The sequence below is a fragment of the Carex rostrata genome, chromosome 5, assembly GCF_964058835.1.
Source record: "Carex rostrata chromosome 5, lpCarRost1.2, whole genome shotgun sequence".
NCBI classification, from domain to species: domain Eukaryota; kingdom Viridiplantae; phylum Streptophyta; class Magnoliopsida; order Poales; family Cyperaceae; genus Carex; species Carex rostrata.
In genome coordinates this window covers 14,616,453-14,633,020 of record NC_135922.1, presented here as the reverse complement: position 1 = coordinate 14,633,020, position 16,568 = coordinate 14,616,453, and the positions used below count along the sequence as shown (strand labels likewise).

Here is a 16,568-nt window from a genome sequence, read left to right as displayed (position 1 = left end):
TGCTCGTCGCCTACGGATCTTGTGCTAACAAAATAATTAATCATATTAATTTGTTCTACCAACAGTGTCGACATGCTTGTGACACCTTATCTATTGTTTTATTTGAAAAAATTAATCTATCTCAACGACTTTGAGATTAGAGATGTTGACATGTATGATATAGCTCAGATGAAAGTATTTTTATATATGTTCCTATCGTTGAGAATAAACATTATCGATATTTTTTAATTTATTTGATAAAATTTGACTTTAACTGTACTATATTATTTCTCTTTGATTTTTCAGAAGCATATCATTAATTAATATTAATTCTAAGATAAAATGAAGTTGTAATCTGTACGTATCAGATGAATAAAATAAAATTGCAACTTCACTGTTGCGGTGACAATTTGACAAGACAAATTTTTTATTTCCGAATATTATTGAATTTAATTCACTTCAGATTGAATCGATTTTTGAGTTAGATCGGGTGAGGGGTCATATATATATATTTTACAAACTCAATAAAAAATCTATTTCAGATAAGTTAAATATTAATAGTTCTAGTCAGTGTCTGGCGACATGCATGTCGACATTTAATTTTGACTTGGCTAATTGCAATTCTGACTTTGTAAATATAAAACAAAAATCTTTGTTTTTTCTTTTTTTTTTAATATATAACAAGATGCCTAGGTTGTCAGACTAGAGACGCTCCTTTAACATAACCCAAATTCAATTTGGTTGGCTGGGAGCACTGGCATCTTTCATTTAATTAACACAACATTATATTGCCCAATAGCACAATAGAGAAGAAGAAGAAGAACAACAAAAGAAAAAGAGAGACAATGGCAAGACTGTGTTGGTCAAGTGTAACATTGCTCCTAGTTCTAGTGACACTGTGTCTTCTCCCATTGACGGCTCACTCGAGCGGATGCGAATGCTCCGAAGAGGAATCCGGCATAGACAAGACGGAGTCGCGCAAGCTGCACATAGTGGCCATCTTCGCCATTTTAGCGGCCAGTACAATCGGCTGCTCCATCCCTGCACTTGGCCGGTGGTTTCCTGCTATCAGTCCCGAGAAAGACTACTTCTTCCTAATCAAGGCTTTCGCTGCTGGCGTCATTCTCGCCACCGGCTTTATTCACATCCTCCCTGATGCTATCGAAAAGCTGACGTCGCCTTGTCTTCCCGAATCACCGTGGCAGGATTTTCCGTTTGCTGGCTTCGGAGCCATGATTGCTGCCATAGGTACACGTTACATTAATTAGATATTGCATACATATATGATGTGCTCAAATGATAATGACATAGGAAACTGATTGATTTGAAATATTGATTATTTGGTATTTAGAATTTCTCCTTTTCCATTTAATCTTTCTTATTAAATGAAAAAAAATCCACTTATAATTAACGTGGGGCCAATCTTATATTTCATTCGTTGATTCTGTTGATTATAACTTTAAGCAAATATATTGCAGATATTTTCATATAAAGTGACTTAAATATCTCTGACCGTAAAATTTCTAACTAAATTTTAACAGTCCCATGGAATAAATATGAACCATCTAAATCTTTTTTTAGTGTATTGGAACATGGCCATAAAAAAATGGATTTACAAAAAGAGATACTATATGCTACTGCTGCTAAATCTAAAAGGGACAACTTAAAAATTTAAACTGAGGTTTTATTGCCAACAAAACTCAGGATAAAATTAATTTTTTTATTTCTGAAATGCCATTCTTAAAATTTATGATAAATTTAAGCAATCAATATTCTTAAAGTCAAGGTGTTACAGTAATATTTCAGGAAAAAATCTTTATCAATATTTAATGGAATTGAAATATGCATGATTTTAGAAAAAGGGACCTGAAATGGATGGCTTAATTAAGGTCCCATTAAGAAACAAGAAGTCCATGCATGTCATATGGAAAATTGAGTTCTGTAGTTAATATTGCATTTAATGCTCATTATTATCTAATATTTGGTAAAAAGACCACACTAAAACCCGTTTGATCAATATAAATACTTATAAAATCTAAGCCAGAATATGTATTACGTACTGTTGGTCCACTGAGATTGAAATCACCTTTATATCATGCTGCAACTTTTTCATGCATGAAGTTCAAATTATAAACTTTTTAGTTAAATTTGTGCAAATTTATTGATATTCAACAAATTACATATATGATTCTTATCTAAAAATGAGAGCAATCAAAGACACTCATCAAAATTATGTACAAAAAAACATTTAATGCAATTTTAATATTGATTGTTTGTTAACTTGTGTTGTGTTTTTATCTCTGTTTCCGGAGATCATGGATGTATAGAGATAATTTATCATACAGTTACTCATTTTCTTATCCTTTGTACATGGTGACATTTGAGCAAACTGTTATAATCCGAAATTTTCATGATTACTAATCTAACACACGATTGATAGGTACACTAATGATGGACACAATGGCAACTGGATATTTCAGCAGGCAACACTTTAAGAAGGCGGCATCTGCAGTAAACGATTTGGAGGCAACAGTTGAGGCAGAGCAGGGGCATGTAGATCATGTGCATATGCATACTCATGCTTCGCACGGACATGCTCATGGTGCAGCCATGATGGTTGATGCTGAGACCAATGGTGATGCGCAACTCATTCGTAACCGTGTCATATCAAAGGTTAGAAACAAGATGATCATTATCATCAATATTACTTGCACTTTTAATAATGTACCAATGTTGAATTATGCAACTGAAGTTTACTTCTGTTCTTTCTTTAATGAAGGTATTGGAACTGGGAATTATAGTTCATTCAGTGATTATTGGAATGTCTGTGGGTGCATCAGATACACCATCTACCATAAGGCCCCTTATTGGTGCTTTAACATTTCACCAGTTCTTTGAGGGTCTTGGTCTTGGATCCTGCATTGCTCAGGTATGTAAACATTGACTAGCTAGTACTACATATTATTTTCTAATATATAGTAGATAGTTGATCTTTTTTACCCCAAGTTATGCAAAACTAGTATATGATGGCATGCCATGTATTGTCCCCTAGTCCCATAGTTTTTGAGACCATAAAACAAACATGATATAATTGTTAGTGTTTCTATTTTAAATTTTCATGAAAGCATGTACATATTATGTACTTCTAAGCATATAGCTATATAACATAAACCTTTATTTCTACAATTGCAGGCAAAATTTAATTTGAAGTCGGTGGTGATAATGTCGATCTTTTTTTCACTGACAACTCCAGCGGGAATTGTCATAGGTATCGGCATAGCATCGAGCTACAATGAGAACAGTCACACTGCATTGATTGTTGAAGGGCTTTTGGATTCTGTATCAGCAGGAATTTTGATATACATGTCACTTGTTGATCTTCTTGCCGCGGACTTCATGAATCCGCGCGTGCAAAACCGCGGGATGTTACAGTTACTTATAAACATTTTTTTGCTTCTGGGTGCAGGTTTAATGTCTCTACTCGCCAAATGGGCTTAAAGCTTCATTAGATGAGAGTTTAACAATGAATCTCACAATTTTTTTTCAATGGAAAATTGTTTCAGCATTTTCAATTGTTGAATTCCTTCTATTTTATTTTCTAACAATGAATCTCTACTGCTTCGGCATCTCTTATTGAATCATTTTCTGATTGTATATTTTATAGTTTTTGATGAAAGATTGTATAATTCATAGTGAGCCCAAAATATGTATTGTCATATTTGTTGATATATATAATTTGTATAAACTTGTTTTTCATAATTTGGATCAGTATATTATTACAAAAACATCAACATTCATTTTAGAATTTGCAATTTTAAAAAAAAAATTAAAACAAATTGAATGCAGCTTGTTCTTTCTAGCTAGACGACTAGATTATTGACCTTATATTATATTGAATGATTTCCTCATTGCAAATTTATAATCATATATGTAAGATAGTATTCTAATATACTTTTCAGAAAAAAAAAAAAGTTCAAATTACATACCTGCTCAATTTTGAGTGACAACATGCAATGCTAATCTGAGAAACTTAAGCTGTGAATTTTGGATTATAAACTATGTTGATTTATTTTGGCTAATTATACATTCGGATATACATATTCTTTTATTTTCTCTCAAAAAGATAATTAGTTATTAATGTTATTAGCTCTTTGTTGATATATCTCAAGATCAGCATTGTAAAAATTAAACGTCTGTTTAAGCTGATTAATTGTTAGCGGTGATCAAACTGTGATGAATTTTTCTGACTAAACAACTAATTATTTCCGATTATGACAGATAGTTTCTGATTAATCGTTTGACGGTATCCTATCCGTTCAACAATCACATACCATTATTATTATTTAAAACACTGCTCAAGCTTAAGATATAGTGTTCCAAATTGACAAACAAATAGTTCCGAAAGTCTTTAATATTTTCACTTTTCTGAAGGGTTGATTCATAAAAAGGAAATTTAAAAACTTGAAAAGAGTAAACTTTGGCTTGGCTACGCACTTCTATGCCAACAAAAAGATAAAGTGTCGACATTCTTTCAACACCTTGATCTATTTGTTTTTTTCTAATCAATTTAATATATTTATTGCAAAACAACCTTGGAAGTAGGAAACTCCATGTAGGTCCTACCAGATTTTGACCTAAAGAAAGCAATCATTCGGCTCTCCGGGATTACATACACAAATTATCTCCCCGTTGTTTTATTTTTTTTTCGAGATGCTATAGAAAATAATTTTTTTGTTCCTCCTTTTATGAAAATGAAAACTACGGATGCTATTTATTTGAATCGTTTTCAAATAGTACTGTATTATAAGATGAGTTTTAATAAAAAAGTTGAGTACGTTTGTGATTTTTTGAAATTTAGAAGAATAAATATGATATTAAGAATTATAGAGAGAGAAATGCGAAATTTTTGTGATTTTTGAGGGGTCCACTTGAGAAATTCCACCTAAGAATTGTAATCCTTTGCAATAAACAAACTAGAAATAATTTAAAAAAAAAAAATTGAAACATCTTGAAAAAGATGGCGAAGAAAATTGAGGCTACATATATTTGATGTGTTAGAAAATGAAAGAAAGCTATGGAAAGTAATGAGTTCCGTACTTGTGTTTAAATCAATATTGAAAATCTAAATTATATCTCACCTCTTGCACATCATTATCTATCAAAAAATACAAGTCCAAGTTTAGATTAGACTTTGTCATGTGACACGTGTCAATTGATTTTGTGGAAACATGCATGACGACATCCATCCATTTCAGGCGATAAATTATTAATTAACACATGGCATCTCATTTGACTAGTACTACTAAATCTAAAGTAATCATTCCAAGCATCTTTTGCTTCTTCTTTTTATTGGTTTTTTATTATTAAATTACCTCTATTTTATTTGCAGCCTCAGACGAAAAAGACCAAAAAGTTATTGTTATTAACATTGTAAATAGTATCCCACATATTTTACATGTTATCCTTTTTTTTTTTTTTTTTTTTTTGAAAATTTCAAAATGTTATAGATCTATCTTTAATAAATATGCTCACATGCTATTTTAAATTTTAAACATTTTTTTTTTCCATACCTCCACTTGGTCTTAGCCTCTTAGGCAGGTGATATGTAAGTTCAGTTTGTGGAGACATACATGTCGACATCCATCCATTTGCTCTCCTTGGTTAGGATCCGTATCCTCCCAGGTACCTGACTCGACACAATTGAGATGCGTGCCAATTCAGTTTGGGATTCGGGATGACAGGGAGGGCAGGATTATTTGTGCTTTAAGATGCGTGCCAATTCATTTTTGGACCGTTCGATTCAATTCTACTCAGTCGGGTAACCTGAGGGGATACGAATTCGGTTACCACAACAGCAATTTATATCCTCTGCATTAAAGCATCGTTTGAATTTAGATCCTATCAGTTTAAAACATATTAGCATAAACTTTAAAGGTACTTTTATTGAGAGGTGCTAAGACATTCAGTACAAAATATATATATATATATATATATATATATATATATATATAGAGTACGGCTAACGCGCTTCCTCTAGCATATGGGCCGAAATGTTTCCGGTGGAAATTTGAAATTTCAAAATCCAAAAAGTCGATCTGAACCGTTCATCTTCTTCTCCATATTAATATCTGCTTGGAGACCAAATTTTACATTTTTCTGAAATTTTTTACTATTTATTAAGCCACTTTGAAAATTGCTGATCCAACGGTGGCTTACCAAACAGTAAAAATCAGAAGCTACCGTTGGATCAGCGATTTTCAAAATAGCTTAATAAATAGTAAAAAAATTCAGAAAAATGTAAAATTTGGTCTCCAAGCAGATATTAATATGGAGAAGAAGATGAACGGTTCAGATCGATTTTTTTGATTTTGAAATTTCAAATTTTCATCGGAAGCATTTCGGCCCATATGCTAGAGGAAGCGCGTTAGCCGTACTCTATATATATATATATATATATGTATATGAGAGGGTTCAAATGCCTCCATTTTTTAAAACTTTAATAACTCAAAATTTTAAACTCAAAAAGTCAAAATAAAACCGTTAGATATGTTCTATGTTATTTTCTCCATCTGCTCATAAAAAATAATCACATTCCAAATTGATGCCAGTGGAATGAAATCTTCAGTAGTTTACAAACTGTCTTCTTCAATTGCTTTTAGGATAGCCATCCAATATGGAAATGAATCTGCTGAAATTTTCGCCTGTGAACAGTGTTTCTGAAATTCCTGCTTTTTCGAATCCAGTCGTTAGATTTTTTCGAGATGCGTGCACAGAAAATTTAGCTGTTTTGAAATGTGTGCAAAGGAAAAATTGAACGATATATTGGATTCAGAATTTCAAAAATTTCAAAAATACTATTCACAAGCCAGAAATTGCAACAGATTTCAATTCATCCAATATACTACAGAACAATTTAGTGGTTAGGGTGCTGTAACACTGTGAACTTTTAAAATTCAGATTAATGAAAATAATATGTGGTTAAATCGAATAATATATATACGTATATACGAAATTAGTGATGTGGATGGTGAACAATAATTATACGATTAATTGTGTTAAGAAAGATGAGCAATAGGTGTTATATAAATCATTTAATCAATATCGAATAAGTGGAGGGTTTATTTTGCAAAAATACCACTTACAAGTGGGGCCCCTTTGTCATTCTTTCCTTCCCCCTCCTTCCTTTCCCTTCCTGCGTCCCCACCCCTTCCTTTTCTTTTCCTCTTTTCCTTTGTTTCCGCCAAGAGAGAAAGAACGAGAGAGAGAGAGAGAGTGAGAGAGAGACACCCCGGTGACCGTATTGCGCGAAAACGGAGATTTAGGAAGAGGAGCTCAAATCTCACACATCCATCCGTTCCATTGGTAATTCCCCTTCCTATTTCTCTCTCATTTCGTGATTCCTTGTTTTTAGGGTTTCGGTGAAAACCCGTAGAATCGTACCAAATTGATTATTCCGTGCCTTTGTTGTTTATATAGTGTAAATTGACTGATTCCGTGTTCCAAAGTGCAACCAAATTCCAATTTACGGATTTTTCCCAAAAAAATTGATTTGAGGGTTTAAATTGTAAAAATGCCGGAATTTAATAAATTGACCTATGTATAGATCCTAACGAGCACGGCTAGCGGGATTGACGAGCTTACCGAGTCGCAAGATCGCGGACCCTCTACGTGCCCTACGTAACCAGGTGCGGGGGTTCACGGGATCTGTTTTGGGGTTTATTCGTAGAACTAAATAACGGTGCATATTATTATATTTAAGTTGATTGCTTGATTTAAATAAACTGTGCATAGCATGTTGAATCTCTGATTGAAAGCATTTGTTGCCGCATTGCATTAATTGTGATATTAGTATAATTGATTTGTATAACTGTTATGATTCTCATGTTGGTACGGTTTATCGATTGTTGATCTGTCGTTTTGAATAAGTGAGTGAACCACAGTATGACTTGGATTGATTGTGTGAAGTGAACAGTGTATCATAGTGGAAAGTCTAGCTCGCTACTAGACTTTCATCCAGGACCCTTATGCGCATCTGGAGAATGGCCCTAGTGAACCCAGTACCGGTTGGGTAAGGGAAGTGCAATGTAATTTTAGGTAGAACTGTGGTTCAGTGGTTCAGTGATTCAGGGAAAGTGTCAGTGATTTCTTTTTGAGAAAAGTGATATTCTGTTGCATATTCGCGGAATATGCCCGTGTTTATTTTAAGTGATGAATTGATGAGATTGTATGACTTGAAACCAGAAAATAGAACTGTTAAGCCGGAGGTGATCGATAGTTGATATCTGTACCTCATAACCAGACTTATATATATTATATCTGTGAAACCAAATATTTCTGGAAAATTCGTTGATTGATGTTGATGAGATGTGAATTGAAATCCGTTTGAATCTATTCCCGGTACATGTGCATTTATTATTACTGGTAAATGAATAAATAGATGCCCTATTGCTAGTGTATTTAGTTCTGGTGATGGATTTCGCACAAATCCAGTAGCCCTTTAAATTCCGCACTGAGAAAACGGATGACAGGTTTTCTCACCCCCTCCCCTCGGGGAATTTTTCCCTTTGAATTGATATGTGCAGGTAAACGCGAGTGAAGTGGGACTCGGGCTCGACACGTGAGTTTAGGCCGGGCTAATAGGTTATGCCAAACCCTTTTATGTCCATTTTGAATGTGTAGTTGAACCCGTAGTCGGTTATTTTGATGTATAGGTCATTATCGAACCGTATTATGTTATAAAACCCTAACGGTATGTTTTAAATAGTTGTTATGATTTAAATGTTGAAATTGCATTTTTAATGTCATTAAAAGGTCCAGTGAATGGGGAGTAATTGTTTAAGTATACGGGGATTTGATCGGGTTTGAAAACGGGGTGAAATTCCACGAAAATGGGCAAATGAATGAAAAACAGTACTCTTATTGCGGGCCGCAATAGCCCTATTGCAGGCCGCAATGAGAGCAGACAGAGGGAAGTTCGCAGGCTGACTTCCAACCAGGTCATTGCGGGCCGCAATAACTTTATTGCGGGCCGCAATGAATGGAGGCAGAGGCTCCCTTCAGAGGCTGGGAAATTTGGAAATTGTTGCGGGCCGCAATAAATTCATTGCGGGCCGCAATGAATGGAGTCAGAGGCAGTTTGCAGAGGCTGGAAATTTTGGGAAGGGTTGCGGGCCGCAACAGCCCTATTGCGGGCCGCAATGGGTTCCCAAAAATACTGTTTTGGGTATAACTTAGCCAAATTAAATCGGTTTTGAACCAAACTTGTTTTAAATCAAATCATATGATAATTTGACTAATCTGGGCCGTCGGTTAAAGGATTTTTATGCCATTTGACTTCTTTGAAATCAAATTTTCCGGGCTCTATTGAGCGGTGCTTCGTAACCTCAGACAACGCTCGCAGGGGGCTGCCGCCCCCCTGCCACCCCCCGCATACTAATAGAATCAGGCCCACCCACATAAACATATATCAATATATATATATATATATATATATATATCTGCATGAACAAAACCGCATTTTAAAACGAAACTGCGCGACCCCCTGTCCCGGGGTGTGACAGGTGCACATGCTCTTTAATTTGTTTATTGTCAAGGAGAAGCATCTTCATGTTATTAGTTAGAATTCTATTGATATATAATGTTATGTATCCTGTATTTAAGAAATTTCCTCTATCGGCTATCTGTAATTATTAAAAAAAAAAAAATCATGATAATTTGTTCTATCAAAAGGTTGTCGACATTCTTTTGACATCTTAATAAATTCTGTTTTGTTTGAAAATTATCCTAATTCATTTATTGCACCACGAGTCGATGATAATTACAAACCGGATGAAAGTATTTTTATATATATGTCTCCGTTTGTTTGAAAAATAACTTAATTCGTACTCTAATGTTCTTACTATTTAAAGTTTTTCCAGTAGTAATATTCAAATAATAATTAGTTTTATCATTTTTTTTGTGTAAGAAATCATCTTAATTCATTTCATTTGTTGCACAAGTACGTGCGTGGATGACAACGAGATTAGGAATGTTTACGGATATGACACACAGTTTGAATGAAAGTAACTTTATATATATCTATATCCAATGAGAATAGACATTATCCTAATTTTTTTTTATCATTGATATATATATTTATTACTTCAAATACAACGTTACTCTTAGTTTTAAATTTGTTAATCAAAATTAATTAGCTAAGAATCCCAATGCTAGCTAGCTGCACTTGCATGTAATGTCAAGAAATACTTGTGTTTAATAAATTTACTCTACGCCTACGTGTAACTATATATATGGAAAAACAAATCATGATAGTTTGTTCTACCAATAGAATGTCGACATCTTTGACATGTTAATCTATATTTTTTTTATTAAAAAATCATCTTAATTCATTTGTTGCATAACGAGTCGACCTTGAAACTAATGATGTTTATAGATATGATATAATAAATTTCAGATAAATGTACTTTTATATTTATAGACGATGGCATTTTTTTTATAACATGCATGAAAATAACAACAAAACTTTTATTCTTAGAAAATTATGTATTTGATGCAGTTGTAAATTTAATTAAAATTTTTGCTATGTTTTGATGTTTTTCCAATTTTTATACTATAAATTTTATTTATTTATTTTCAAAAATAGTACCAGAAAAGTACTTTTAATGAGAGGTGCCAAGATGTTCAGTACAAAAAGAGAGAAGGCTGGCTCCCAACCTCGATAAGGAAAGGACCGAAAGGTTCCAGTAATGATCAAAACAAAACCAAATAAAAAAAACCATCCAATAACTATGTCAGTGGAATGAAATCATGAATAGTTTACAAACTATGTTTCCAATAACTTTTTACTGGTTAGAATATTTACTTTATACTTTATAGTCTTGGGATGCACATGTTTTATTTTTTTTCAAGCTGTCAAATGCAAGCATCTTCATGTTATGGCTAATATAACATCAGTGTCATTTCAGTCTATATAACACTAATTTCAAAACTTATCAAATCGAGTTCAAATGGTGAATCCAAACCATTCAAACCGATTTACTTCATTAGTTGTGCGTTTACATGTAAAATTTATAAGTTTTTGAGTTTATTTGGTATCAAGTCAAGCGGTCAAATGTGTGAGTTTTCAAGTTAATTTTAATACATTCATTTTTCAATTTTTTTGCCGCTTGATTTGATACTAAAATAACTCGAGAATATAAAAAGTCTGCATCTAAACGCATCACTCATAAAGTAAATTAGTTTGAACGGTTTGGATTCACTATTTGAACTTGATTTGATAAGTTTTGGAGTTAGTGTTATATAGATTGAAATGACATTGATGTTATATTAGCCATACTATTTGATATATCATGTATCTTATGTCCTACATGTAATTATAAAAAAATTAATCATGATAATTTGTTTTATCATTAGGGGTCGACATTCTTTAGACACCTTAATCAATTTTATTTTGTTTGAAAAATCATTCTAATTCATTTATTGCACGACGAGTTCATGATAGTTACAGTTTGAATGGAAGTATTTTTATATATGTATCTGTTGAGAATAGACGTTATCCGTATTTATTTTTTATTTGATAAAAAATAAATTTATGTACTTTCAGAGTCTTTTTGTTAAAGTTTGCAAGTAATAATATTCGATAGTAACTAGTTTTGTTATTTTTTCTGTTTAAAAAAATTATCTGAATTTATTTGTTGCATAACAAGTCGATGACAATGAAACAATAGATATTTTACGGACAAGATACACATGCAGTTTGAATGAAATTAATTTTATCTTTGTATTTAATGAGAATAGATATTATCCGTATTTTTTTATTATTGATATATTTATTTCTCCAGGGACAACGTTATTCTTAGGTTTTTATTTGTTAATCAAAATTAATCTGGAAATCCCAATGCTAACAAGCTGCATTTGCGTCTAATGTCATGAATCGTTGTGGTTAATAAATTTACTCTACCCCTCAATGTAACTATAAAAAAATAATCATGATACTAATAGTGTGTCGACATCTTTCAACACCTTAATTTACTTTTTTTATTGGAAGATCATCTTAATTCATTTGTTGCACGACGAGACGGCAACTTTGAAACTAGAGATATTTACAGATATAATACAGTTCGGATAGAATTATATTTATATATATCCGTTGAAAATAGATATTATCCATATTTTTTTAAGGTGTTGAAAAATCATTTGTTGTATAACGAGACGACGACTTTGAAACTAGAGATGTTTCTAGTTGTAATACAGTTCGGATGAAAGTATTTTTATATTTATAGCCGTTGATAATAAATATTTTCCATATTTGTTTTTAATTGATAAAATATTTTTTCAGTACTCATATTTTTATTAATTGAAGTTACAAAAGTAATAATATTTTATTATTATTTTTGAAAAAATCACCTTAATTCATTTGTTGCACAACAAGACGACGTCTTTGAAACTAGAGATGTTTACGACATGATACAGTTTGGATGGAAGTATTTTTATATCTATATCTATTAAGAATAGATTTTATCCGTATTTTTTATTTGATAATTTTTTTTCCGTACTCTCATATTCTTATTTATTAAAGTTACACAAGTAATAATATTCTATTAATTATTTTTGGAAAATCATCTTAATTCATTTGTTATCCGATGAGACGACGACTGTGAAACTAAAGATGTTTACTGATATAATAATGTTTGAATGGAAATATTTTTAATATCTATATCCATTGGGATTGAGGGTTCAAATGACTCTATTTTTTGTGTCTACATCATGCTTTCATTTTTTAAACGTCAATAGCATAATATTTAAAAATTAAATATCAAAATAAAAAATTTAGATTTGATCTATATCGATATCATTTTCTATATGCACATATAAAATATTACGACATTTTGACTTTTTTTTATCGGTATCATGTGTTTGCAAAAGTACATGGATATGATAAATTACGAGTGTTGATTTTTCAATTTATTTATTCATATAAAATAAAAATAAAAATAAAAAGTGATCTATCGATACCTAGAGTCATTTTCCCGATCATAACAAGCCAACAAAGTTATGCTTAGAGTAATAAGTTATGACAATATCTAATTCAGGAACAATACTAATGAGGTGTACTGTATAGAAATTAAAAAGTCCGCATATACTCTACATTACTACATATGCGATCTCATATTCAAATCTAAATATATGTAACTGCATGATATTATAAGCACTACAGCAAACTACATATACAAATGCAATTTATGAGGCTACATTTAAAAAAAATACTACTAAGATCGCAAACAATCTGATTCATAGAAACAAAATACATGTTTAATGTGGTTCTTTTTATGTCATGTCTTTTGCGTCGCAAGACTTATTTTTTATTCGCAGAAAATAACTATGAGTGACCATGTCTAATAAGCGATTCTTGAAAAAGACTGTAAATTAAGTGACTAGTTGGAGTAGAACTAGGGTGCTCTTAAGCTCATCAAAGTTTTGGTGAGCTTAACTCTAAAACTCATCAAATCGATTTCAAACGACGAATCTGAACCGTTGAAACCCGCCTACCTTACGTGTGATGCATCTACATGTGAAATTTTTAAACATTCGAATTAATTTAGTATAAAGTCAAGCGGTCAAAATTAGAAGGTTAATAAATTAATTTTAGTGCATTCATTTTTTGGACGTTTTTGACCGCTTGACTTTATACTAAATTAATTCGAATGTTTAAAAATTTCACATGTAGATGCATCACACGTAAGGTAGGCGGGTTTCAACGGTTCGGATTCGTTATTTGAAATCGATTTGATGAGTTTTAGAGTTAAGCTCACCAAAACTTTGGTAAGCTTAAGAGCACCCTAGTTCTACTCGACTAGTTGTGTAGCATTATAGAATACTAGGGAACCCAACATTTTTATTTTTACCCAATTAAAAAAATATTTTAATAATAATAACCAAAATTTAGTAACAATTTTAAAAATACCCCACCCGTGGAATTTTTCCACGGGCTGGAATTTTAATTCCAATTTTTTATTTTTTTTATAAAACAGAAATTTGTTTTTATTTTTTGTATTGAAATATTAGAAATGTTGGATATATTTCTTTGAAAATAGATGGAATACAATATAATTTGATTTATTAGAAAGACTGTAACAAATAACCCGGATCAATATTTTTCAGGCCGGATTTTTCGCGGCTGTAAGAAAAATTAATATATTTCTTTATGTGTTATTGGAAAAAAATAAAAATGCTTAGATTCTGAGTTATTGATCTGGTTCAAAAGTCACTTCTATGTAATCTAGAAAATATTGTGATCCTTCTAGGACATTTAATTTATGAAAAGTTGTATCTATTTTAAAAAAAAAATAAAAACTTTAAGTTATTTAATAATTATTATTCAAAAAGAATTCTCAAAATAGATACAACTTTTTATAAATTAAATGTCCTAGAAGGATCACAATATTTTCTAGATTACATAGAAGTGACTTTTGAACCGGGATCAATAACTCAGAATCTAAGCATTTTTATTTTTTTTTCAATAACACATAAAGAAATATATTAATTTTCCTTACAGCCGCGAAAAATCTGGCCTGAAAAATATTGATCCGGGTTATTTGTTACAATCTTTCGAATAAATCAAATTATATTGTATTCCATCTATTTTCAAAGAAATATATCCAACATTTCTAATATTTCAATACAAAAAATAAAAAATAAAAATAAATTTCTGTTTTATAATAAAAAAAAAAATTGGAATTAAAATCTCAGCCTGTGGAAAAATTTCACGGGTGGGGTATTTTTAAAATTGTTACTAAACTTTGGTTATTATTATTAAAATATTTTTTTAACGGGGTAAAAATAAAAATGTCGGCTAGGAAACCATGCAAAATAGGAAGAAAATCTGCTGCGATTCTACAGGATCATCGCAGGATCCTACGATTCCATCTCCAACTATTTATTTATTAAAATGTAGGAATCTTAAAAAGAGATAATTTTTGTACACAAATCTCAAAATATATTGAGATTAGAATCGCAAGGATCCTGTGATCTTGTAGGCTTACAGCAGATTTATTTCCCGCAAACTATGCAGCTCCATGGAGAATTTACAAAGGAGCCACATAGTGTTGTTAATAAAAAAAAATTCATCATCTTTTCTGATTATGTAAAAAAGAATTTATTTATTTTCTAAAATAAAAAATAGAGTTTATTGAGAGGTGCGCTGACGTTTAGTAGAAAAAAAGGGTATACAAATAAAAAAGGGGAAAAAAAGAAGTAAAAAGGATACATTAAAGGTCAAAAGAAAGATCATTTCATACTGCGATGTCATTGAAACGGTATACAAATAATTATGGTTCTTAGATTTGAACTTGGAAACTATCTTTTCAATAACTTTTGTTAGGATAGACATCCAATATGCTGCAGAATCTCAGCCGTTGATTTATTTACGGGTAAGAAATATACACTTTTAAGTTCATTTCTTTATTCTTTTTGGGATGCTCATGCAGTCATGCTCTTTATTTTTGGGAAATTTCACGTAAACCCCTCAAAACTTTGAAATTACGTATTTTGTCCTCTAAAGTTCATCATATCATATTTATCTTTCTAATTGTGAAAAACTTACAAATTTACCCTTTTATTGTCTTTTGTATTAAAATTTATTTTAAATTTATAAATTACTCATTTTGCCTTTTATTAAAAAAATCTAACAAGTTTAAGTAAAACGTTAGTTTTCTAATTGATCAATTTTCAAAGACAAATAGTTCATTTATCAATTCATATCATCCTTTAATTGAAAAGTTCAACAAATATCTTCAATTTCTTTTAAATGCTCCAACCATCTAGATTTTGGACAATTCTACTGTAGCAAGAGAATTGTCGAGAATCTCAGTAGTTCTATTGTAGCTACAATTTATTTTTCTTTTAAAGATGCAAACAATTATTATTAGTTACTATAATAATAATAATTATTTTATTATTATTATTATTATTATATTAGTTGTTTGTCTAAATTATTAGTTACTAATAATTACCATTATTTCTATATTCTGGGAATTGTTCTTAAGAAATTATCACTAATGAAAGATCATGATAAATAGTAGTTGGAACTATCAAATAACAAAATAACAACAACACACCACCATCAAGTACCATTCTACCAGTACAAATAACAACTACTGTGATATATAGTATATATTGCAATAAGTATTATTATATGAGTAAAGCTAGCGTACACTACACTCACCAAGAAGGTCCGGTGAACATAATTCTAAAATTTATCGAATTGCTTTCAAACAACAAATTCAAATCGTTGAAGCTGATCTACTTCATAAGTGATGTGTGTGTATGCAAAAATCAAATTTTCAAATTCATTTAATACAAAGTCAAACGGTATTTTTTGTTTGAATTAAACCTTTATTTTAATAACTCATAAACCTTTATTAAAATAATAAAGGTTTATGAGTTATTTTAATGCATTCATTTTCATCATTTTTTGGCCATTTGACTATGTACTAAATGAATTCGAAAGTTTAAAAATTTTACATCTACACACAATACTTCTGAAGTAAATCGGTTTAAATGGTTTTAATTTGTCATTTGAAATCAATCTG

The 16,568-nt window shown here is 31.0% G+C and overlaps 1 protein-coding gene across 2 annotated transcripts in view; it reads left to right on the top strand.

The window, feature by feature from the left end:
- Positions 1 to 600: 600 nt before the first annotated feature.
- The window catches only part of LOC144554513 (zinc transporter 5-like), a 32,791-nt gene continuing 16,823 nt past the window's right edge, over positions 601 to 16,568 (top strand). Inside the window, exons 1-4 of one of the 2 annotated variants that reach the window (XM_078302828.1) lie at positions 601 to 1,227; positions 2,420 to 2,652; positions 2,759 to 2,908; positions 3,172 to 3,770. In XM_078302828.1, the coding sequence (XP_078158954.1) occupies positions 825 to 1,227; positions 2,420 to 2,652; positions 2,759 to 2,908; positions 3,172 to 3,477 (1,092 nt within the window). In that variant the 5' untranslated portion in view covers positions 601 to 824 and the 3' untranslated portion in view covers positions 3,478 to 3,770. Of the gene's footprint in view, positions 1,228 to 2,419; positions 2,653 to 2,758; positions 2,909 to 3,171; positions 3,771 to 16,568 lie in introns of those variants that run through there. The other variant, XM_078302830.1, reaches the window with a different exon arrangement.